Below are 26,238 nucleotides of genomic sequence, written 5' to 3' on the forward strand. Positions count from 1 at the left end.
AGTTGATGGCACACTCTCGTTACCATGACTGTCACCACAGTGTTAGGAGACAAATTCAGGTCAGGTAGGCCGGCAGGGCGAGACACAACAAAATTAAAGTAAAACTGAAAATTGCCACAAAGACACGCAGTTCTCTGGTAAGCACACACACACACACACAAAATTGAGTTTATTCAAAATGAATAATGGTAGGGTTGTTGTTATCTGGCCAGGGGTGTGGAGCTACACACTGTTTCCCCTGCCTTGGGTTTTCTCCCCTGACCAAGCGGCTGAGATATAGCTCTGTAGATGAGCTGCAAAACTTTGAAATTGCCTGCACTGCCGCAGACCGTGGTTTTCTTACAACGCGGGAGTTGGCTGGTTCGGTCGTCGGGGGCGGACGTGATCAAGCTGATGCATGTTTTGGAACTGTTGAGTCTGTAACCGAGATGCTGCCTCGTTTGTTTAGGCTTCTTCTGCCTTTGTCTCCAAGAGTGAAAGTTTATCTCAAAATAAACAGGGGAGACTGGGTTCTGCAGAGGCTTGGTTAAGGTCCCATTTATCTCACAGCAAAATAGTCCGGATACAGAGCCAGCACAGATCTCCCACTGTCAGCCAGCACGGAGCTTAACGTTTTAAACGAGATGTGCGCCGAGGCCGGCGTCTACCTCGCTCAGCTTTATGCTAAATCTTCCAGATAGCTCACGACAGGCCCTGTGATATCCATGCATAAATGTAGCCCCTTTTTTAACTCGGATTTATTTAAATATGTTAAAGGAAATTTTGCCTGTATTGTCATAGTAATGGCAATCTTGGCTGTGGCTTTGCTTCGACTAAATGTCCAGTCCATATACAACACATAAGCGTGATGTTAATTAGCTGCATACAGGGCTCATAATGCAGATGTGAGCACAGGTGAAAGATCCTTATCTGCCTGGTGTTTTGTCTCAGTCCCGCTGTGCAGTGACCCCCCGCGGGGTCAGGAAACGTGACAAAGGCCGTTAAAGGCAAGAAGCACACCCAGCCTTGGTTTGTTAACCCCATGCCTTGTTCCTGTCAGAAATCCCTTGCAGACATGAAGACCAAAGGGGGGCGATTCAAATCCAATTTGGCATCGTTCTACCTGCCATCTAACCTCCAAGGCTGGTGCCTTGATTCAAACAGAGATGGCTATCTTCCACAGACTTGAGGAGTTAATCCTGGGGTTTGAGGAGGGTCAGGGAAGAGGAGACAAACAGCGGGCACGTCTACCTCCTGATCTCAGGGGTCAGCTCAAGTTTACTGGAGCAGGCTGATGCCGAATCCGAGGGTTGTTTTTTTTTTTTTCAGGGGACGTGGTCTCCTGGTAGCGGAGTGGAATTCACAGCTCCTCCTTTGCGCAGATGAGTGTGAAGTTAAGGCTCAAAACAGTTTCAGATATCAGGTGGACGAGGAAGGACGCCGATTGCCCCATGGCTGGGCTACACAACTATGAGATCTGATCCAACATCGTCTGTTTGGGCAGTTACATCTATGAAGTTTGACAGAATTCTGCAGTCAGACAAGATTTTAAAATGATTTGAAACTTACTTTCTCTTTGTGTGTGTGTGTGTGTGTGTGTGCTGGTATTTAACAGGCAAGCAAGCTACAATGCAGGAAATAAATAATCAAGTTCTTTGACAGAATAACAAAAGCTAGCTTAATATGACAATACCATGTTTAATTTTCAAGTTGCAAAGCTTTTGACAGTTTTCACATAATGTCTTTGGTCAGCAAACCTGAAATAAAGGCATATCAAGCTTGTGTACGTACAATGAAACACCGTCCCGTAAGAACAACATCTTGTAAAATTGCATAAAATAAGGCAGAAAATGAAATTAGCTCGCAGTCCACCAAATCCTCTCATCAAAAATGAAAACATTACCATGCATACCTAGTTTTCAACGCCAGTATATTTTGAATCGCATGTTCATTTTTGCTTCTCAGGAGGCTACTTGCGATTTTTAATTAAATTGCATCGACGTAGGATCGTTTGTAGTGCAAGCAGTGATTTGTTTAGTTTCAACAATTGATTATTAATTAATCACAATACGTCTATTGTCTCTGTAAAATCCTGGGGCTTTCTGATCTCAGTGAGCCCCCAGGCTTTCTTTGTCTTTGGTTCAAAATTTAAAGCAACCACCAAGCATCAAAGCCACTTCACTGTTTGCTTCCTCTGGCACATCTCCCATCTCAGTTTAACGACAGGCCCTGAGGTCCTTCGGGAGGGGAAGTATAAAGTGTTGCAGATCCAGTTAGTGGACCGATTGACCATTTCGCTTTTCCCTCTCATATCATGTTCTTATCCTAAGGAGTCTGTCAGTCTTCTGGTAAACACTGCAGACATGCTTTTAACTATGCCCTTGAATCCTAGTGGTCTCTTTGGGGTGCACTTGGTGTCTCTCATCCTCTCCACCAGCCCGTGAAACACCATAAGCGTGCTGTGGTAGTTCTCAGCTGCCGACACCTCATAGAAGTGGCAGTCTGTGCTGAGGGCCAGCAGCCTGCCTTCCTCACTCAGGACCGTCCGCCTGTGACGCAGATCTCTCTTGTTACCCACGATCACGATGGGCACCTTGTCCGAGTTTAGGTAGTCTTTAATGGATTTAATGGTCTGAATGAGCCTGGCGACGCCGTTGAAGCTGGTCCTGTCACAGATGCTGTAAACAAGAACAAAGCCGTCTGCCCAGTGGACTCTCTTCTCGAGTAGCGACATCTCCATGGACAGGTGCTGCAATGTCAGGCAACAAGGGAAACAGCCACAAAATGTCATTAATAGCTATGGAAATACCTACGGTGGACGACACAATGCATAAGCCCAAAATTAATATGGGAAATGTCGACGATAGCAACTGTAAGAATCAGCACGTTCACATCTTCTTACCTCAGAACAAGGAGAATCCCAGATATTGAGGGTGACTTCCCTCCCGTCAACCATAAAGTTATGAGTGTAGATGGATTCTGTGAAAGAGTAGCGGGGAAGTTAATGGACGTGTAGTCCAGTCCAGCGCTGTAAATTACACAGGCTGACTAAAGTCAAGAGACGTGCACTTACCAATATCTCCATATTCTCCGATAAATCTTCGGGTCAAGAGGCGCACGGTCAATGCTGTCAATGAACAAACACACGCCACCCCACGTCATCATCATTACTTTGCGAGCGTTACTCCTTATGTGACAAATCTGCAAAAATTCAGATTGGTGGATACAAACAAAGTGAATGGAAAAGCTTGGTCTCACCTGATTTACCAACGCTTTCTGTCCCCATAACAACAATGTTGGCATCCATGTTCAGTGAAACAGCCCTCATCTGGGTTGATGCTGCTGGTTAACCTGCCTGGACTCGCATACCTCCATCTGAGAGGGCTTGCAGGGAAGACTTGTGACTCACGCCCAGCAGCCGAGAAGCACTGGGTTTATAGGGGGACAGGCGGTGGGGGCGTGGATTTGAGAAAGAGAGAGAGAGAACGGGGGGGGGGGAGTAAAGGGGGGGGGGCAGTAAACAATGATAAACGAGGAAATCTCGAAACGATGTTCCACAATTGAATCGACCTATACAACATTTACACCGTCCAAGAAGCGAATGAAAATAATAACATCAAATAGTCCAGTCGAAGAATAATCACATGTTCACACACCCACCCAGGTGATGGGCGGCTATAGACGTGACTTGGTCTAAATGTGTGTAGATCTGAACTGTGCTGCTGGTAACGTTGGAGGTACCTGCAGTCAGCTGAGACTTGCCTAAATCACTAAGATGAGTGACGACCCCCCCTCCCCAAAACCCCCAAAACCCTTTCGTCCAGACTGACCCGACTGTCCTGGGGCTGCACACGTGGATAACAGCGCATCGAGACACACGCGGGAGCAGGTTTGAGGCGAGAGCCGGGTCCGTGACGTCACCGCCGGGCAAGTGTCGCGATATTATTAGTGTCCAGGCGAGGGAGGCAGAAGTCAACAAATGGCCTCCTTCTCAAGACCGGGTAAGGTACGTCCACCGCATTAGATGCCTCCTCTTCCTTACAGTTAGACACGGTCCGCTCCTCTTCTCCGTTCCCTCGGCCTCGCCTGAAAACGGGTCAGAGGTCAAAGCACAAGGGGGGCCACTGTACGCGCCGGCGTCTCGGCGGAATCGGTTGCGCGGCTTCGTGGAAGTCCCACGATAGGGTGACGCGGCGCCCCCGTCCAACGGGAACGCTGCAGATTGATTAAAAAGAAAAGCGCGCTTAATTACGCGCCACATTGTGGCCCGTGTCGGAAGAAGCCCCCGCCATTTTGAATCGCCATCGCGGTGTATTTTACATTTCCTCGCCAGCTGGGGTGACGTGTGCGCGCTTTACTGCGGGTCTGCTGTCACAACCTACAGGTAAACCGGCGGTAACGACCAAGAAATAGCTTTTTGCCGTCTTATATAAGCCGTAAAGACTGGACCAAGCGCGTATCCTGACATTTCTCGTGACCCGCGGAGGTCAGTTGTCTTTCCCGCCATTTACAGACCCGCAACACGGATGGAGAAGTTCTGTTCTTAGGTGATGACCGCCTTATGTTCTGTGCGTGTGGTTTGTATTAGATATTGTAACGTGCATGGATAAGGAGACCCGCTGGCCGCTGGCCGCTAGTTGGCGGGTCTGACCCTTTAGTCGAGCGGTCAGCGATGCCTCCTGCGGTGCGGGCGACACGGGTTCGCTTCCCGGCCGCGGCAGTTCCTGCGGTTGCCCCCCGAATTCGCTACAATGTATTCTGTACTGCAGCGGGTTGCAGATGCTGACACTGGTGTATTTAAGCTTTATAGATTTTCCTGGTTTGTTTGGGTTTATTTTGCCCATGAGCATCTTATATAATGCTGTATTGAAGCAAACCATCTCAAATGGGCCCAAGTAAGCTGTGCATTTTGGTTAATGAAGCGTGTTCCAGCCCCTTTCAGTCGGAACGGCCATGTTCAGTTTCAAGAATATAAAGAACAATTTTAAAATAGTGATAACGATTTAAAGAAGGGGGGGGAAGGCCAGACATATGTCAAGAAATCCTAGGGGGGCTAATAATGGCTATGAGGATTCATTCTAATGCAGATTAATCAAGGTTCGGAAAGAAACAACAGGGCATTCTCTCTAGCCTACAATCAAAAACAATTCTGATAGTACACATGGGGAAAAAAACTAAAATAAGGATTTTTTTTTAATATGGTGGAATGTTCTCATTTACAGTCATTACTTTAAACCCTACAACCCTACATGTATCAGTGGTTTCGGTAGCTCATTAACAAACATTTGCATCCTTTCTCCGCATACTGGTGATTCAACTTCTCTGTCCTGATGATTATCCTTTGCAGTTCAACAGAAAACTTCCAAGCATGTGTTATGTAAACGGAAATGTCAAAGGACTGTGGTCCGGAATCTGGTGTTTTCTTCTGCCAAGGATGGTGCTGTGTTGCCTTGCTGGAAAGAAGCAACAAGGAAGCAATGAACTTCTTTTCTTTCACAAAATGTACAATTCGGGTGCTCATTGCCATGGTTGCCGTGGAAATCCCTTCCGGGTCACCCATGTATTCCAGGAAGGTTCCCTGGTTTATAATTCGCATGCAGTCTGTATGTTTCTTTTCCAAAGTTGATTCTGTTCTCTCAAGGTAATGGCAAGAAGTTGTCAAAAAGTGGTCACATTTTTACTCTCAACCGAAGATGTAAGGAATATATATATATATATATATATATATATATATATAAGCTTATTGATTTTTGAACCAGTGTTGCATACAAAACATTGCACAAAATGTCCAATTGAACTGGTTTCATACATGTATAAACAGAACCTATTATAGTGGGATATACAAACAGTGGGGGGGGGGGGGAGCAGCAACAAGAATAGTGATCAATCCCTATTCCAATTGATTCTTACCCAATCTTCATATACCCATTAGCCCCATAATTCCTCCCACCCACTTGCTACAAGAGGGGGGAAAACACCAAGTGAAAGGCAAATAGGTACACTCGTTATACCTATTATTAACCCAATAACATTTCCCACCCAAATTCTTCCCACTGGCTATTAAAAAAAAAGGGGGGGGGGCGTCTAGTTGTCGTCTGGGTGAATGGTAGCCATCTTCAAATAATCTTCTTTATCTTCAAATAAGGAAAATCTATATTAGTTTTATTCTCCTATGTGCAAAAACAGGTCTTCATGCATGTCGTATTTCACAGTGGGATTATTGGCCCTTTTAACTTTTAGAATGACTTACTCCTGTGCAAAAAGTGACCTCTGAAGATAATTCTGCTGCAAAACACAAAACAACCGAGAGTTTGCATAGTGGAATTTACATTCACAGAAAATACCCAAATCAACTACTTGTATCAAGATTTGCAAATATGCAAGTCAGGATCTGAATGAATGCTTTAGAGGATGCAAACTTGAATTATGTTTTATCGGTTATTCCTGCCAAAATATTTTTGGCACTAAAATACAACCTTTTCAATAAAATATATCCCCCGTTGGCTATTGCAGCCTCTCAAATTATAAAATTGGTCATCACAAATACTGAAATCCTTGCGCTCTCATTCTTGCTACTATTGTTGTGAATGTGGTGCAAAACACTCAAGACCTTGTAGAGTGAAGGTTTACATTCGCAGAAAATATTCACACACTCATGTCAAGAAATGTGAAGTCACAGAGGGAGTTTACAAATGAGCCTCTCAGTATATGAATGAATGCAAAAGGAATAACAAACATGACCTGTAGAATATTTTCTTACATATAAGCTTTTTTCCCCCCTTGAATACTGTGTATATTTCTAGCTCAACTCAGTATCTACTCAAATCAGCCATCGTAGATTCCTCAAATGTGTTGATGCTAACATATAGAAAGTACAGCAAAGAAGATTTTATTTGGATTCCTCTTGTAATTCAGAAATGTTTAAGTCTGCATGCACTGTTGCAACTATCATTGCAGCAAATGTGATTTGAGTGCCTATCTAACCAAGGTGTTTCAAGTAACGAACATGTGGGAAGGATGAGGGGCTTCCAGTGTTCATTTGTCTTTCTGGCCAATCAGAAAAGCCCTTTTAATAGGCTTTCCCCATAGGCAAGGTTTTGTAGGCTTTCTCCATAGGCAAGGGGTCAGTAACTGGCACCCAGAGGACAAATCTTGTCCCCGCTCAAAATCATTTGGCCCCTCAAAATCAATTTGAAAGTTCAAATATTTTCAGATTTGTGATGCAAATGGACCTAATTCCAAAATAAAAGGTCAGTCAGTTGCACTGGGAAACTTTTCCGCCTAACTAAGCCTGGCCAGTACGACTCATCAACAATTCAACTCAGCAGGCAGCAGGTCTAAGAAATGTCAGTATGGACTTCTCAGCGGTCAGTTCCTCAAAAAAGTCTTTAAAAAACTCAGCATTTGTGAAAGGGATTGTTTAGAGCCCAGGCAATATTTAGGGAGTCAGTGAAACTTAGCTAATCATTTGTCTTACTGAGCTGTGTTTACATTTTCTGTTTGCAATATTGCAGTGTAAATTGCAGGGTGCATTTTCTTTTTGCAATGTGTACTACTACTACTACTTCTACTTTTGACTGCTCCCATTAGGGGTCGCCACAGCAGCTCATCCGTTTTCATTTCTTCCTGTCCTCTGCATCTTCCTCTGTCACACAAGCCACCTGCATGTCCTCTCTCACTACATCCATAAACCTCCTCTTTGGCCTTCAACTGTAACTCCAAAATTTTAGATGAGCATCTACACTATATGCACCAATAACTTAGTGTATCTAACAAGCACTTCATTTGTGTTTTCTTCCTGCAGACACTGGAAATCTCAATGAAATTTGCCTCAAGAAATCAAATGAAACTCTCAAATATAACAGAGTATTTGTTATTTTGAGTCATAAGAGACTAGCTCATATAAAAAACAACATGACTCATCACCCCAAAGTCATAAAGGGTAACGTGAGACATAAAGTTAAAATATAGCTGCAAGCAGCAGATGTTGGCTGGAGTCTAAGCACCTGATGACCAGTGAGATGACCAGTGAGGCGTAGTATGTGTGATATGGACCTATGTGCAAGTGTGATCCCTGTGGCATTTTTGGTCTCTGAGATCCTGTTACTTTCAGGGGAAAATAAATATTAATGTTACTAGAACACAGATGCCAACTTTCAAGAGCATTGAGACTACAAAGACCATTTAAGGGCTGCTGAACTTTCATTGGCTAGTGGTGTCCATGTCTTTCCATCAATCAAGTTGACTTTGTAGAATCAGGTGCAACACATACCAAATTGACCATGATCGTCAAACCATTGACGAGTTACAAGAAATTTTCTATGGTAGCGCCCTCTATAGGCCAAAATAGCCTACATTTTCCGTGCTAGTTTCAAGTCCATGTTTGATGACATATTGCCCCTCGCACGGGGCAAAACATTGGGCAGCATGGTGGCGCAGTGGTTAGCGATGTCGCCTCACAGCAAGAAGGTCCTGGGTTTGAACCCTGGGGTTGTCCAACTTTGAGGTCGTCCTTTGTGTGGAGTTTACATGTTTTCTCCAGGTGCTTCGGTTTTCCCCACCATAAAAAAGACATGCATGTTAGGGTTTAAATACTGCTGTCTGTGCCCCTGACCGAGCCATGGCAAGACGAGTTGGTCCCCAGGTGCTGCACAGCAGCTTCCCACTGCTCCTAGCTGCACAGCTAGGATGGGTTAAAAAAAAATATTGTAGCACCCGGGGAAGATGGTCGCTGGACTGATGACAGCTATGCGGTGGGGAAGTGCAAGGGATTATGGGACTGATAGGTTCAGATCATTGTTTTTATTAATGTTGTGTTCATGTTTTGATTATTGTTGTGTTGTCGGTTGTTTGTTTTTTTTGGGGGGGGGGTTCTGCCTTTATTTGATAGACAGGGGAGAGAGGGGATGACATGCAGCAAAGGGCCCAAGCCAGATTCGAACCCAAGCCACCGTGGTAAGGACTCTGCCCTGTGTGGTGATGCACTCTACTAGGTGAGTCACCAGGGCACTCCCATTTGGATGTTTGACTCAGTCTGGGTATATGACCATTTTACAGACTGACTGACTGTAGGACCGTGACGGGTACTGGTGTGTTCAATAGTGACCTTGTTACGGGAAGTCATTGTTCAGCAACCATTGGGCAGGGGCAGAATAAAGGAGCACTCCTGGAGTTGTGAGGTGTATGGGATAAGGAGCTGCCATTCAAATGAAATCCTTACCGCTTGCCTCTCCTTCCCCATCAGTTTTCTTCATTTCTGATGGTGTGTTTAAATTAAACAGCACTCCTGGGGTCGTGCAGTGTATGGGACTCAGGAGTTGCGCCACATTGGTGTCAAAAGTGGGATTGAGCTAAAGAATAGAGAGGGAGATCCAGAGACTGGATCGGGACATCGAGCGGGACATCAAGCAGACCCTTTGGTGCTTGGAAAACCTGGTGCGGCAAAAGACGGAGCCCGCCAGAGATGGAAGTTTTCCAGCCCAACCTGATGGCTCTAGTGCACCGTGGCTCCACTGTCCCCTGGAGTCCAGGAGGACCAGCGCCGGGGAACGCACACTACCTGCCGCCGCCAATCACCCCCTAGTGAGCAGCTAAGATACGTCACCTCGAACAGCAGCCAAGCTGCCAAAGTACAATGGGACGACACTGCTAGAGCCTTACCTCTCACAAGTGTAATTGGCGGCATGGCATAACGGCTGGAGTAACGAGGAGACTGTCATCCACCTGGCTCTGGCATTGGAGGAAAGGGCCTTGTAGGTGCTCCTCAATCTAGCCCCAGTGGAGCAGCGGGACCTCTAAGCCCTGGTGCAGGAGAGGTGATTTGGGCGACAATCTTTCACCGACCAGAGCAAGGAGCAGCTAGCCAACCGCCACGGCCAAGAGGGAGAGAGCCTGGGTCCCTTTGCCACAGATGTTCAGCTACATGCCTAGCATGGTTCCCCGCAGTTCGATGCAGCCATTAAAGAGGATCTGGCCCTGCACGCTTTCCTGCGGGGGCTCACACTGGAATGTCTGCGCCAACATGTTAGCCTCGCCATGCCCCAATCCCTCAGCCGGGCTCTCAGTGAAGCTGAACGTGCCGAGGTAGTACTGTCCATGCGACCTCCCAAGCAGAAGACCCCTGCCCTCTGACCACACATCAGGGGAGCCGACCGTGAGGAGGAGAAGTAAGCAGACAAGGTTTACCAAGTCTGGCTTCCACCACAGCGGTCTTGGCGACAGTCTCCAACAAACAGACGACGTCCACCCCGGCCGACTGACCGCTGCTACCAGTGTAACGAGTTTGGTCACATAGCCGTGAGTACCCAGTACCAGCACCAAAGGCCAGAGCCACCCAATTAACAGGAAACGATGGAGTGGTCTAATGAAGGGACCGCCACTCCAGTCTCCAGCCCCCCTTCAAGGCCAATGCAGGCTGGTTGGCCGCGTAGGTCACACCAAATGATTATATTTGGACTTCCAACTTGACGGTCGATCCTGCAGGTCCCAGGTAGACACGGAGTCTACCATTTCCCTGCTGTGGCCTGGTGTCCTCCCAGGTACCACCGGCCCACTCTCAGTGGCATGGTCCCCAGCCAACACCCAGCTGATGACGGTGACTGGGAAAAAAGCTGGAATGAGAGGGAGGAAGTCACTGCGAGTCCAGGCCAGAGACCAGGAGCTGGCGCACGAGTTCTGGCTTGCCCAACATCCGGGACCCATGCATCATCGGCCTGGACCTGCTGACCTGGACCTGTTGGCGACACCAACAATAAAACACTTGGAAATGCTGGGGGGGGGGTGTCTTGAAAAGTTGTCTACTTCCACGTTAACTTTTATGAGTATCGGACTTGCGTAAATGAGTTATGGGTCAATGTGTCAAATATATGCCATGCCCTAAATGTTATTGGCTGATGGCAGCCAAACGTTAATAGTATCAAAATTCTGTGCGCAACTTTTAGTCAAGGGACTCGGGAGATAACAAAGGCCAAATTTGGTGATGGGTTATCAATGGTCCAGAACTGGTTTTGAGAAAGCTCAAAATGGCAGAATATCTAGTTGGATGGAAATGACCATAGCCTGTATCAACTTTTCTTTACCATATGGTTTAGAAGATGTAAGCAGGAAAGTAAAGTTGTTTATTAAAACACCAAGCATTTGACCGATTAGTGGATCTTTTTTTTTTTGCCTTGAGTAGTGAGTGAATAGTTAGCTTGATTGATGGAAAACATGGCCGCCATTAGCCACTGAAATTTCAGCAGCCGTTAGTACTCTCGAGTATGCCCAATCCTCTCGAAGCCTGGCATCAGTATTCTCATATGGCCCAGTCTGCTTCCAGAGCCTGCGTTCTTGGAACCTTTAGAATAAAATATTTCTCCCAGATGGTTAATGATTTATTTGAGTGAATTTATTAAGCGTTGGCCTAGGGAAGAGTACAAAGTACACGTGGTGAATATCTGTAGTCTTCCTAGAGGAAAAAGAGTTGAACATTATTTATGGTAGCGGAAAAACAAGTGAAGTGAAGAAGACTAGATAAAACAAGGGGAGGGTATGGTTGGAAACGTACTGGTACAACAAGTAGAGCTATAAAATACACTTTCCAGCAAGTATAAGCATAATCTCTTCCACAGGCCCCTAATGATTGGAAATAAAAGCATTTGCTATATTCATTACTTTAAAATCGTAAATGCAATTTCTGGTATTTACCCCCCCTATCTACTAGACGATGTCAAAATAAGTCATGTGATAGGGTTGAGGCTGTGTGGCCACGCTCCCAGTCTGCTTTCCAGGGAGCTTGTGTGTTGCAAATAAAGGATTATGTCGGAGAGTAAAGCTGTAAATAACACAACCTCAAAACAAAACATCAACAAACAGATGAACAAAACAAATTAAAACGACTCTCAAATGTTTTGGTGATTCACCATCTATAATGGCGGTTTGTAACCATGTGTCTCAAAACCAAACAAAAATGTCAAGAATCTGTAACTCATCCATACCCGTACCCTTCAGAAAGAGAATTAGTGTGATGCTGCAATACAGTAACTTCAGCAGTGGCATGACATATGCGATGAATTTCTTAATTCTGCACGTGGCAAAACTCAAATTATGACTCACACCCAGGGGATTTTTGAAAGACCTCTGCAGCACTTAGAATCTAGGTATGTGCCGTACCCTCCAGCTTACTCAAAAGGTCTTTTCGTGAAAAGCCGCTTCACAGGGAGCTGCTTCTGCTGTGTGCTAATGCTAATAAATCTTCTTATGGACTTAAGTCACACTCACTTTACATGTTTTAAAACTCCACTTTCCCCTGCATCGAGGATGTGTTAAGAATATAACCTGTAAAGTTCCCTTTATCAAATGCATGTCTGATCTGCAATTCCGTTTCACATCAAATGAAAAGGGCTGAAGGTGAACTGTTCCAATCACGAGCAAGATCGTTAATCATTAAAGATGACAACATTTAATTCAGCTTCTGAGTGTACATAATGCAATTTAAGAGTGTGTGATATTTTAATAAGTATAACCTACAGTAGTACGTTTCTGTCAAAATTATACTGACAGTATTCCTATGTCTCACGTTGCAATAGCCTATCAATCCTATCATGGTTTGCAGTAGTATAGCAAGAACCATTGGCTGAATATTTTTACTCTGTGCCATAGATATGTGTATCTATAACAAGCACTATACATGTATATCCCTATACCCAGTACAGGAGTTCTCTGCAGCTAATAGATAAATACATAATAAAGTGGTTCTGGTTTTGCATTACACCTTGCCCTTGATGAATATATACATGTACTATCATATATACATGAATATAGTATATATGAATATATACATGTACTGTCATAAACAACAGTAACTCGGAGCTTCTCCTCGTCATTGTTGCCCTGTGCCCATTTGTTCATCTGTATTATACATGTGCACAGCAAGGATAGGTATCACCAAATACAAAGAAACATATAGTTGCACAGGCACTCCCTGTTTCTTCAGGAACTTGGTGCTACATCGTTTCCTTTTACTGCAATTCGTGTATTGACGTGAAATTAAGTGATACTGTACATTACAGTAACATTTTAGAAAGAAAAAGGCCCGTGACCCTGAAAGCAGGATAAGCGGTTTGGATAATGGATACTTCACTTACATTTTTCCTTAATATATTAAGATAAATAATATGATAAGACACATCATCAAGACATGCACCGTTATCGATACACTTCTCACAACTACAGAGATGTGACAAATATGACAAAACAACTGTGGCGAAAGATATAAATCAGGCCTATGTACATTTAAAGGGCCACTAAGTGATTCCCCAATGGATTTTCCACAAAGGTTCTTTGTTGCCGTCTAAAGCGTCCGATGTCATGCTGTTCTTACTCTGGTGACATTTGTCGGGGTGGGTGCAGCTGAGCTTCTCAACTAAAGGAGCCATCATCGACTCACCTATCACTTCCACTCATGTACAGTCTTTTTTTTTTTTGGACCCCCCCCCCCCCCCCAATTGTACTTGGCCAATTACCCCACTCTCCAAGCTGTCGCAGCTCCACTCCTATGCCGATCCGGGGAGGGCTGCAGACTACCACATGTCTCCTCTGATACATGTGGAGTCGCCAGCCGCTTCTTTTCACCTGACAGTGAGGAGTTTCACCAGGGGGACGTAGCGCGTGGGGGGGGTCACACTATCCCCCCCCCCCCAGTTCCCCCTCCCCCCTGAACAGGTGCCCCGACCGACCAGAGGAGGTGCTAGTGCAGCGACCAGGACACATACCCACATCGGGCTTCCCACCCGCAGACACAGCCTGTTGTGTCTGTAGGGACGCCCGAAAAAGCACGGGGATTTGAACCGCCGATCCCTGTGTTGATAGGCAATGAAATAGACCACCGCGTCACCCGCACGCCTCACGTACAGTATTTGAACCGCAAAAGTAACGACTCATGAGAAAATGCAGATGATAAAGACATGGGGGGGGGGTGAACAAAAAATATTTATTCAGTTCGTTAACCGTCCAACAGAAAATAAGCAACCGTGGTGTCACTTGAAAATCCTTTATGTATTTTCAGAGCTTTCCATCTTGAAAAGGCTGCAACATGAGCACAAGTTCTTCTTCTACAGCAAGTAAGCCCTCCTGCTGGCATGGTCTGAACATGGTGGCCTTGTGTCCAATGAACCGGCTTATGGGGGTTGGGTTCGCTTAGCTCCAGCTCATTCAAAACCCATAAAACATATTTGTTCTCGATCAACCGTGAGTATACAATATTTAAAGCATTTATGTAATGCATATTCGTTTTTTGAATATATCTGTCTTTTGGCCTAAAAAAATCACTTAGTGGTCCTTTAAAGTTTAATATAATGTAAGTCTGTCGGTCTGTAAAGGAGCAAGCATATGCTAGAAGCATTTTGTTTACATTCACTCTTGTAGTCGGCTATCGAGCTAATGAGCTGATGAAAGCACAGAGGAAATCATTAGAGGAAACATATTTGACTGTAACTCATAAACATCGACACTAAATATTCAAATTAGTAAATATTACCTTCATGTCATGGCTTTATGGCCAGAAGGAACTGCGTTGTGTCTTTGTGGATTTAGACAGGGTGCTGAGAGAGAAGGTGTGGTATTGTATGAGGAAGTCGGCCTGTCCAGGGTGTCTCCCCGCCTGCCGCCCAGTGGCTGCTGGGATAGGCTCCAGCATCCCCGCGACCCTGAGAGCAGGATAAGCGGTTTGCATAATGGATGGATGGATGGATGTTTGACTGTCGAAAAAAAATTAAAGCTCTATACTAGACAGATATTGGGCTGTCTGACAACGATCACTGATAGTCTTCATGGCAATGGGCAACAAGAATAAAGCTGTCACACACGTCACCACATAGAAAACAGCTTTTTGTGGACCAAATTTACATCTGACCAAGCTAACTTGGGTCATTCATTTCAGATACCAGAATGTAAGGCTCCACCATTTTGCATGATAATGGAGACTATGACTGATAGTTGGGGTGCCAAAGAAATTCTCAATTCTAAAGGCTACACACAAATATGGATAAAGCAGTTTGGCATAAAACAAAAGGATATCTGGTTCAGGACCAATGATAACGGTTGCTTGCACATGATAACGCTGAAGGCATCCATCATGAACAGCCACTTACACACTGGTGCACTTATTAGACAGCTGTGTTGAAGGATTGTGGGAGAGGCGAGAGCAGAGCATTAGCATGTCATTTCCCAGTCAGGAAGGAAGTTTTCCAAACAGCAACCACATAATTACAACATGAGAGCAAAGCCGGTGAACATAGTACTATTCACATACTCCCAAGTAAAATTACTGCCTGATGCCAGTAATCGAGGGGAGGAGGCCTCAACACCCCCGACTCCGTAATTGAATTTTAGCTAAAAAAAACAACAGCTGATTTGATTATGCGCTCTCTGCAATGCCAAATTGATGTATAGTAGCGAGGAAACAACCTTATATTCTCGCCACTGTTCCTTTCAAAAAGAAAAATCATCATGAAAGTCTTCTTTTCTAGACTGTCTTCCCGCTGCGGCTGACCTCGACTTGACAAGCTACCATATGTTCACATGTTGCTTTTTTAGTTTGGTTGCTTTTGCCTGCAGCAATGGCTGTGCGGCAAGTGCTGAATACATATTTCATGGTATAAATATGGTAAGTGGTTTGTAATGGTCCCTAAAGAGTCCATACAATTACCCATAATGCCCTTTCCATCACACCAGTGTTTCCGCTAAAATTTTGCACCCCAGGGTAGAAGTGGGGTTGGCGTGCCTCGACGAAAACACTTTCGCTGTGAGAACAGACAATACGACACCGCATTTTAGCCTAATGTTTTGCATGAGATCCCAAAAGCTTATCAAGGTGAGCTCAAGATTCTTACAACCAATAAATGGTCAATTTGTATAAAGTCTTGTAATGCAGAATGTAGTTTTGAGTCCATTGCAGGGGATATGGTTTAAAGTGATTGTTTTATAAGTTATAAAAGTACACGAGTGAGAGTCTTTATGCATACTCGGTAATCCAGGTGAGGAGAACACAGAAAGGGGAACCAGGGCACAACGTTTCGTGGGAGCAACATTTCATTACTCGTCCAAGTGACTTCCTCACTCTCGACTGACCGCAGGTATCCCCACCCTTATAAACAGCACAGCTGCATAACAACCGAAACCAACAATTGGTTTCATATGCAAACTGGCGTAACCATGAACTAGAGTTTCACTAAAAAAAAGCCATCTATGTGGTGAGGGAACGACTGCCCCTGAACGACTGCCCCTGAACCGGGGGGGGGGGGGGCTAAGAGTACATCTGTCGCCATCTTACAATGCTGTGATTGCAACTATTCCCCAACCCAGATAGCCAAATTGCTCTGGCCTGGACCCGTCCGACACCGACACTTTCATCCAGCCCGCATACCGCGTGGAATGGTGGCACTTGGGGGGTCCGCTCCTGTTTGCCAGATCTGGGCCAGAACCAAGCCATAGCAATGCCGCATGTGCCACATATTTGCCAAAGGTGGCCCATATTTGTTTTGTGATATTGGGGCCATATTCACCATTTACCACACGGGCCACTTCAGGGTCACATCCATTTTGTCAGGGCCAGAAGAAGGCCATCAGTGGCGCATCATTGCCTCAGGTGGGAATCCTCTGTGAATAGTACACATGACATGGCCATTGAAACTCAAATTAATGGTCACGCTAATTTGCATATGAAACCAAGCGTTGGTTTGGGTCGTTACGCCACTGTATTGTTTATAAAGGTGGGGACACCTGCAGTCAGTTGAAGACATCACTTAGACGAGTGATGAAACGTTTCTCCCACTAAACGTTGTGTCCAGATGAACTGATTCAACTTGCTGTGATTTACGAGTGAGAAATGAGTTGGCTTGTCGTGGGACAGCTTGATAGGAAACAGTTATTACACATTGCACAGTGATCAATATATAATACTTTCAACAAGCAGCTATTTCTCACTTAAGCAATGATGTCATTGATAACATGGCATATGACTATAGTAAACAATATGATCCTAAGTGTGTGCTCAGCGGTACTTTTTTGCAGCACTGGTTGGAGCAAACCGGTGAATGTATACTTCGCTAGGCACGGAAAGCCCCTTGATACGACTCACTGAGAAACATTGCTAAGACAGACAAGAGAAAACACTTAAAAGATAAGGTCTTCCTGTCGCTGTCGATGTGGAAGCAGCAGGGTTCCTGATCAGTGAGCAGTGGGTTGTGGTTTATCTACCTAGCTTCATGTAAATGGGCTCAAGATGAGCTCTGTTGACAAACCCTCGTGGATTATGAGCGAGAGAGCGAGAGAGAGAGAGAGAGGCATAATCGACCACATAGGTTTTAAGGAATCATTTTCAACCTAAATAACTGTAAAGTGTGATACTGATATACAACACCTGGAAAATGTTAGTGTTAATATGGCTCAAAATGAAAGTATTATAAAAGGTCCACAAACTCTCCGTCTTAGACAGAAATGCTAACATCGATGCATATCCTCCTCTGTGTGCTGAGCAGCATTTGCAAGCACTTTATTTCTTCAACTGCAGAGAAGCTTTATAACTCTGGACAGCCTCCAGTGACCATGAACCTTTTGGATGTAGTGGCCAATTAGTCAGCTTCTCATCCTGAATTATCAGCCCACCACATGCCAAATGCGCAATCAAAATGTCAGTGACTGAAAAATCTTCCCTGTAAAAAGGTAGTTTGATGAGCTCTGCGGAGGAGAAGCCTCTAAAATGCAACACTCCTACTATGGTTATGCAGTGTTGTGTCATCTATAGCCACAATCCACATAAGTAATGCCGTTTTCATCTCCCCCAAGGGTGGCTGTCAAATCCCACCCTATGGATAATTCCACTGTCTCGCACAAAGCCGAGATTTAGCCTCCTCTTAAAGCCCGGGATGATGACATTTGAGTTACGAGTGTATTTCTACATGGTTGCCTGTTACAAGTGAAGCAAAGCTTGGAAGGCTTTAATTAAAGGGATTAGCGCCGTGTTGAAATTCAAATTTCAAGAGTGTCTAAATTCCACACTGATGAAATGTCTCGGCCACGGCAAAAAAAAGCTTGCTGCAGTTTCTAATGATTTGTCCACACAACTGCTGCACCACACCATGTTTCATTACGGTAGTCATCTAAGCTGAGTATGTACCGGGACTCCTTCCTAGCTGTAGATGTTCGCTTTGCTGCCTTGGCTGCATTTGCAATTATTGCCTTTGCAATCGTGCAAAGGTAACGGCGATAACTGCAGGCAAAGAGACTTTTATGTATTTGTAAACCTTTTTTATGAAAACTGCAAAGTCGGTTTTACGCAAAGTATAACTGGAAAATTACATAATATGCATGGTATTGCCAGAATATTAGCTGCTGTTTTGACAATTTGCCTAATTTAGTCACATCATCCTGCCAGTGGTACAAATCACTGTTCAGTATGAGAAATTTAAAATTCAACATGTGCCACAGACATGTTATGCTATTGATTTAGGATGAATTGCAACCCTGAATCGGTCTAAATAGCAATCTTCGAATGAATAGATAAACTGGATGTGTAGCTGTTGAGTATTGCATATGTCATGATACAAAATGGCGGCACGGCGGCGCAGTGGTTAGTGCGGTCGCCTCATTGCAAGAAGGTCCTGGGTTTGAGCCCTGGGGTAGTCCAACCTTGGAGGGTTGTCCTGGGTTGTCCTCTGTGTGGATGTCTGTGAATGTTCTCATTCATCCAGGTCATGGTTATCCAAGGGAATCGAATCGAGTGCAACTGGACTTGGTATATATCCGTGAAGATGTTTCGCCTCTCATCCAAGAGGCTTCATCAGTCCGTGCCTTTCTGACTAGACCAAGCTAGTCTGAGCTAGTCTCTAGCTTGGTCTAGTCAGAAAGGCACGAACTGATGAAGCCTCTTGGATGAGAGGCGAAACGTCTTCACGGATATATACCAAGTCCAGTTACACTCGATTCGATTCCTTTGGATTACCTCTGTGTGGAGTTTGCATGTTCTCCCCATGTCTGCGTGGGTTTCCTCCCTCAGTCCAAAGGCATGTAGGTCAGGTGAATCTGCTGTACTAAATTGTGCCTAGGTATGTGTGTGTGTGTGTGTGTGTGGGGGGGGGGGGCTGTGATGGCCTGCCAGCCTGTCCAGGGTGTCTCCCCACCTGCTGCCCAGTGACTGCTGGGATAGGCTCCAGCGACCCTGAGAGCAGGATAAGTGGTTCAGATAATGGATGGATGACACAAAATTGCAGGGTGCATATTGTATTATTGTAAGGTTTAAGGTTCGCCAAAAATGTTACCGAGCACGTTTTAATTCTTCCAAATCACCCCTGAGAACAACAAACAACCCCCTGACAATACCTAGCAAATCATCTGAAACAATGAAAATAGAAAAAACACCAGCCAACAGTTGGAGTCTGTTGGCTGAAACAACATTTGCATTCATGTTAGGCTCAGAAACAACAACGAGTTTGGGGGACGGGGGGGGGGGGCATGAAAAGAAAATGCAACCTTAACAACCGTGTTTTCATCCAGAGGGTTGTTGAATGAGGGAAATACGTGGAAAAGCAAACGCAGTAGCGTATCTTTCCATCGATACCAACTCCAAACATAACAGAAGTGTGCAACAGCCCCGTAAGGGTGGTGCAGGCCAATTCCCACAGAATGGCGAGACTGATAACTGTGACCGTATTCGAGATGAGTGGTGTCAGCTGGGCCCGCTGGCAGCCGACCGTCCCGTCTCCGCTTGGGGTTACGAGAGACGGCGGCTCACAACGCCCCGTTTACAGTTTGGTTTGCATTTGCAAGGCTACAGTAAGCTGTTTTGTCATCGCCACAGCAACGACGGTGTATTTTTTTCCCCCTCTCGTAGTGGCGAATGAAAGGGGAAAGACCGCTGAATTTCCGTAATGACCCAGTATTCCTCCTGGCACAGAGGAGAGGAGGGTTCAGCCTTCCCTTGAATGGGTGAGGTCATACACGTCGCCTCTGAGAACAAGTTGAAAATAGTTGGAAAATGTGAGTGTGAAGGTTGCCAAGGGGGTTTTGGGGGGACACGGGGCATATTTTCTGGTTCACATCATGGCAAGAGAACGAAGCTCCAGCCAGTGTTAAATTTAAAACATGGATTTTCTGGGTCCACTTAATTAGACTGGAATAACTCGAGGTTATAGAGCTTGGCAGTTCTGCTGCCGAATCTCAGTGCTACATTCTACCACCGGGAGGGTATCGCTCACACACACACACACACACACACACATATATATATATGTACTAGAAGAACCCCGCTACAATGTAGGGGTACCCCACTTCAAGTGGGGGTGGAAAGGGGCTAAATGGATATGGGTAGATGTGCTAACAAAATGTACATTGAACACTGAGCCCAAAACACCCTACACTGTGCAGTGTAAACATCACATGACGTTCACAGCAACCAATAGCAGGCCACATAACATATCACCTGACATGTCCAGAGCCAATCACAGCAGAGCATTTTAATTGCTTGTTACCTGTCACTAACTGTGCCCTAACTGCCCCTTTAAGGCCAATAGTTGTTCCAATCAAGCATATTTCACATACATGACATTGCATACACAGTAACATTAAAGGGGGAGAGGGTCACATTTTCCAGGTTAAGGGGGGGGGGGGTCCCAGAAAAAAAAGTTTAGGTGAAAAAATCAAAAATGCTCAAAATCATCTGAAATGCCGAGAAAAGTGGTTTTTAGCCATTTTTAGAAAAATGCATATTTTTGCAAATTTATGCATAATTATGCATAATTTTAATTTTCTGGGATTTTTCCCTTACTCTCTGAGACAATACCTACCACCTCCAAAAAGAATTAGGATCATAAGTGCTTTAGTTTTCGGTCCCGCTATCTACACTAACTAACACACACACATTACGAAAATATATGAGTAGATATACAGATATTGATTTCAATGGGCCAGGAGCAGAGACCAGTACAAATGTAAAAAAAGAAAACACACAACCTTTGTGTCGTAGTGTTAATTCCCCCGGCAGTGCCCCAGTTGCAGATATCCGGTCTTATCACTGTTTCTATCTCACGCCACTTGTAACGCGAGACTCTGTACGAGCAGCTTCGCTGGCCTGCGGGAGTCCTTCACTTAAGTCTTTCTATGTGATCTGACTTGTCGACCGGGTTTCCGTGGCTTTGCACTTTACTCCTTTTTCTTTTTTTTTAATTCTAGATGGTATCGGGACATAAGCGCCGTATCCCATAACTTTCTTTACCCGGGGGATAAGACGAGAGCGCGTTGCATCATATGCACCATGTTAGAAACGCTCTCCCGAGCAGTGCCGATGATATTGGGCTATTTTTGAAATTGCCTGCTGCCGTCTCTATTGATGTCAGTGTAAAAATAGACGTCAGGGCGCTGGCCTGCAATGATTTGCACACAGAACAGACACTAGGGTACTATTTTTAGATGGGCCACAATCACAAAATGTGCTTCCTGACATTTTTAGCAACCGAAGCTCCAAATGCCATTTGACCGTCCTTGGAATGGTGCAGTATTTATGTGCCCTGAGGAACTCCTCTGATCTATGGGGGGGAGAAAATTGAGTTTCAGACGCAACTTTTCGGGTAATTGCGCGAAAATGGAATGTGGTAGACATTTATTCCTGAGGCAGACCTGTTTTGTGTGAGTCCATCCATCCGGCCAGCCATTATCCGAACCGCTTATCCTGCTCTCAGGGTCGCGGGGATGCTGCAGCCTATCCCAGCGGTCACTGGGCGGCAGGCGGGGAGACGCCCTGGACAGGCCGCCACCCTGAATTACAATCGCCTCATCTAGGTAAAGGAACAAATGATAGATGAACAGTCTGGTCTCTCAATGAGCGATGAAACAGTCACACTAGGATTGGGCAGATTAATGCTAAATATTAATATTGATCAATAAAGCCAAATGAAATGTCCTACGAGTTCCACTCAGGGCATGTGTGCTCTGTTACCTTCCCCTGAATGCATACATGTTAAGTGACTAAATAAATGCACGAGGGCGTCCGGGTAGTGTGGCGGTCTATTCCGTCGCCTACCAACACGGGGACCGCCGGTTCGAATCCCCGTGTTACCTCCAGCTTGGTTGGGCGTCCCCACACCCTACAGACACAATTGGCCGTGTCTGCGGGTGGGAAGCCGGATGTGGGTATGTGTCCTGGTCGCTGCACTAGTGCCTCCTCTGGTCACGGTCGGGGCGCCTGTTCGGGGGGGGGGAGGGGGAATAGCGGGATCCTCCTGCATGCTACGTCCTCCTGGCAAAACTCCTCACTGTCAGGTGAAAGGAAGCGGCTGGCGACTCCACATGTATCAGGAGGAGGCATGTGGTAGTCTGCAGCCCTCCTTGGATCGGCAGAGGGGGTGGAGCAACAAGAAAAAGGGAGAACCCCCCCCCCCCAAATCTTCTTTCGGTTTATTCCCTGTTTCCCAGAGGTCGCCACAGCAGATTTGATAGTTTCCATCGGTACCCTGTGAGGGCACAGCGCCGATGGCGGTTGTTGTTAACCCGGGCCTTGACCGATCCGGTATGGTCTTGTCAATCCGCATATTGATTTGGCTTGGGAAAAAAAAAATAAAAATAAATGCACTAAACACACAAAACACAGCTAAAACTGTATGACTTATAAAACCATCCATCCGTTATCCACACCGCTTATCCTGCTCAGGGTGGGCGGGGATGCTGCAGCCTATCCCAGCAGTCGCTGGGCGGCAGGCGGGGAGACGCCCTGGACAGGCCGCCGGTCCATCACACAGGGCCTTATGAAACCAAACTCTCCTAAAACAGACTTGTCAGTTGGCAGCTTGATTCCAGCTGCATACAGGCTCTTAAAACGCATGGTCGTTTGTTTATATTGTGCTTGAAAGACGAACAGAAACGGGTGATGGCAGAAGGCCTACCAGTGCACCCCGTGCGTCTCGCGGCCCTGTGGGAAGCGAGGCAGCAAGAATCGCTGCAGTGGGTTCCCCCGCTTGGCTTTCTGCAGCGCCGGCGAGTTAGAGTAGCAGTATATGAGCGCTGTCATACTGACAGGTCTCTCTCCCTTCGGCTGCAGTCGTAGCCTGGCAGTGGAGCAGGTGGTGATGTAACGCCTGCAGCCACATCTGCCAGGCGTCGTGCTGAAGGAGACAGCTCGCCGGTGTACAATAAGAGAGTCCTCACCGCGACTTCGTGCGATGTAACTCACAGAAAACCGGCGTCGAACCAACACCCATCATCGCGCCTCTGTCCGCGGCGCGTATTTAAACGGAACAGGGCGAGTCAGGGGGTAACCTCGCCCCCTGGACCTGTGTATTAAATCGAGAAAATTAGGTGGAGAAAGACGAGTCGTTGCACTTTTCCATTCCCTTCCAGGTTATACTGACATTGATTCCTGTAGGTGTTGGTTCTCTAACTCGTGTATTCTGTATTCTGACAATCTCACTCCCCCCCCCCCCCCTCAGCCCCCACCCCTTTTTTTCTCCCCAATTGCACCCGTCCAATTACCCCACTCGTCCGAGCCGTCCCGGTCGCTGCTCCACCCCCCCTCTGCCGATCCGGGGAGGCCTTTCATACATGTGGAGTCGCCAGCCGCCTCTTTTCACCTGACAGTGAGTTTCACCAGGGGGACGTAGCTCGTGGGAGGATCATGCTATCCCCCCCCCCCACGAACAGGCGCCCCGACCAACCTGAGGAGGCGCTAGTGCAGCGACCAGGACGCGCACCCACATCCGGCTTCCCACCCGCAGACACGGCCGATTGTGTCTGCAGGGACGCCCCACCAAGCCGGAGGCAACACGGGGATCCGAACCGGGGATCCCCGTGTTGGTAGGCAACGGAGTAGACCGCCACGCCACCCGGACGCCCCTGACAATTTCACCCTCAGCGCTCGGTTGAAATAACACGGAACTGATAATCCCCATGCCAGGAAGTTATTAGTGCTTTCCACCAATGCCATCCCGTCCCACACAAACCATCGTGAGTCTACACAATAAAAGTTATTTATTTTCCTTCCTTCCTCTGTTTACACTGTATCTGCCCCTTCGTAATAAAGAAAACGCCCCCAAATAATTGATATGTAATACAATAGCGCCGCGTGCCCAGCATTATTCAGTGCGCTGGCTGTCCAACAGGAGCTTTCCTCCGGGCTATGCGGAGTATGGCTGGACCAGACAGCCTTTCCTCGTCTTATCTGCTTCCAACCTGCAGCTGTCGGATGCGTTTGTCTGTGTGCCACCATGGTAACCGCGCACACACATCCAAACACGGCGTGCACATAACAAATACCTGCTTTGCTCTGCCTTCAGCTGCTTGTTCGGTTTCAGTGCCGCAAAAGGCGTTTTCATGTCCCCTCCGGTGGGGACGTCCACACCGAGGAGGCCGTGGAAAAAAAAAAAAGGCCTCCGAGCGTCTGCGTTTCCTCGCCGTGAGCGCTAGAACCGGGCTGCCCGTCGAAGGCCGCGCCGATTAGGCCGTGTCTCGAGTACGGGGGTGCACTGCTTGGCGGCTGTGCGGAGAAATAGCGAACCACCGTGGACAGGGTTCAGGAAAGGGCTGTCAAAATAATGACTGGGTACAGGTGCATCCCTTCGTAGCTTCCTGGTCGGTGAGGCCGATCGTGCACATGCACCCGCCCCACTGTGAGGGCGATTCAGAGTCGATGTTTGCTTGCTTTTAATCTTTCACCGCGTATGACCTCACATTGCTTAGATGGATGCTCAAAGTCCATGTGTAGTAGAACAAAGGTGGTCTTAGAAAGCGTCTTCTCCAGGTGCACAAATAAAGGCCTATTGTGAACTGTTGGTTGATAGCAGAGGAATTATGTGGGAGACTCACTGAGTGTAGCCAGTGTGTACACACTCATTTCAGCAGTGGCCTTGGTGGGTGAGAGCTGGGAGAGGTGAGATAAGGAGGGGGAGAACAGACAACTGCCCTATAGGAGACTGTACGGTGTTAATCGGCGTGCATTCAAGCACCTGGGTTTGAATGCGTCTGTTCACTGAGCATATACTAAAATCGTGTGACAATACTGGAAGAGATTTTTGTCTCGTTCCTCATTTAATGTCAGAGTGGAATTAAATAATTGCCGTGACACCAACCATCCTCTCCACAACCTCCTCCCCGCTAGTGGGAGAGAAAGGACTGGCCGGCTTCTCCGCAAACACAATCAGCTGCCACTGTTGAAAACACCCCCAGATAGCAAAAATTGCTGTGGCCCAGACCCGTCCCACGCCCGACTTTCATCTTTCTTTCATCCGGCCCACATACCACGTGGAATGACGGCACTTGGGCGGTCCACTCCGGTTTGCCAGATCTGGGACAGAACCAAGCCGTAGCAATGCGGAATGTGCCACATATTTGCCAAAGCTGGCCATATTTGTTTTGTGATATTTGGGCCATATTCACCATTTATCACACGGGCGCCACTTCGGGGTCACATCCAGATTACATGTTGCCCAGAGCACCGCATCTTTGCCAAAAAAGGCCCACATGTGATTTGGCATATTTGGGCCATATTTGCTATTGTACATGTGGGCCACTTCAGGCTCACACCCATTTTGTCAGGGCCCGTAGAAGGCCATCAGTGCCGCATCACTGCCCGAAGTGGCCCACATCCGGATGCGATCTGGACCACCATCTCATGGGACATCAGGCTTCATAATAATTGGTCATTTTGAGAATTTATACCGTATTGATAAGTCTGGGGTTTTTAATCACGTACTTTTTTGATCACATGTGTCGCTGTTGTTTTTTTTTTCATTTCCAACGACATTCTGTACAATTCAATGACCGTGCTGCGAGTCAGGGCGATTAAACCCAAACCTTCATGGCGACGGCTCCTCCTCGAACCATACGGAGCGACATATGCATTTCGACAGCGAAATATTAAACAGCCAAATGGATGCCCCCCTAATCCTCATCTCATCTGTCACAGGATCCCAGCATCCACCCAAAAATCTTTAATGCCATAGCAGTTGCCATGGAGACGGCTCCGGGTGGGTACGGGCGGCACAATGGTAACAGAGGGGCGTTTTGCTTTGCTGCTGGACTTGTTATTAATACTGCCCCCATTTAACCGGGAGCGGGGTACTGTGGCAAGGACCCGTGACGTCCTTTCGAAATAACACGGATATATTTTGTCACGATACCCAGAACAGCTAAAATGTAGAAATACACTGTCAGTACAGCAGTGGTGGTACCCACTGGTTGATTTGGTAAACCATATTTGAATGGGTAGGGTAGGGTCTGGTGGGGACCACCATCCTGATG

At 46.5% G+C, this 26,238-nt stretch overlaps 1 protein-coding gene across 1 annotated transcript; it reads right to left on the bottom strand.

Moving 5' to 3' along the window:
* Window positions 1–1,676: 1,676 nt before the first annotated feature.
* On the bottom strand, window positions 1,677–24,542 carry si:dkeyp-59c12.1 (Ras-related and estrogen-regulated growth inhibitor-like protein). Its single transcript, XM_056282030.1, has 6 exons — window positions 24,256–24,542; window positions 14,495–14,663; window positions 3,238–3,407; window positions 3,053–3,106; window positions 2,882–2,958; window positions 1,677–2,728 (listed from the first exon to the last, which is right to left on the bottom strand). The coding sequence occupies exons 3-6, from the start codon at window positions 3,305–3,307 to the stop codon at window positions 2,300–2,302; spliced, it is 630 nt and encodes a 209-aa protein (XP_056138005.1). The 5' UTR covers window positions 3,308–3,407; window positions 14,495–14,663; window positions 24,256–24,542; the 3' UTR covers window positions 1,677–2,299.
* Window positions 24,543–26,238: the final 1,696 nt, after the last annotated feature.

This window comes from Lampris incognitus, chromosome 6 (genome assembly GCF_029633865.1).
Source record: "Lampris incognitus isolate fLamInc1 chromosome 6, fLamInc1.hap2, whole genome shotgun sequence".
Taxonomy (NCBI): Eukaryota; Metazoa; Chordata; class Actinopteri; order Lampriformes; family Lampridae; genus Lampris; species Lampris incognitus.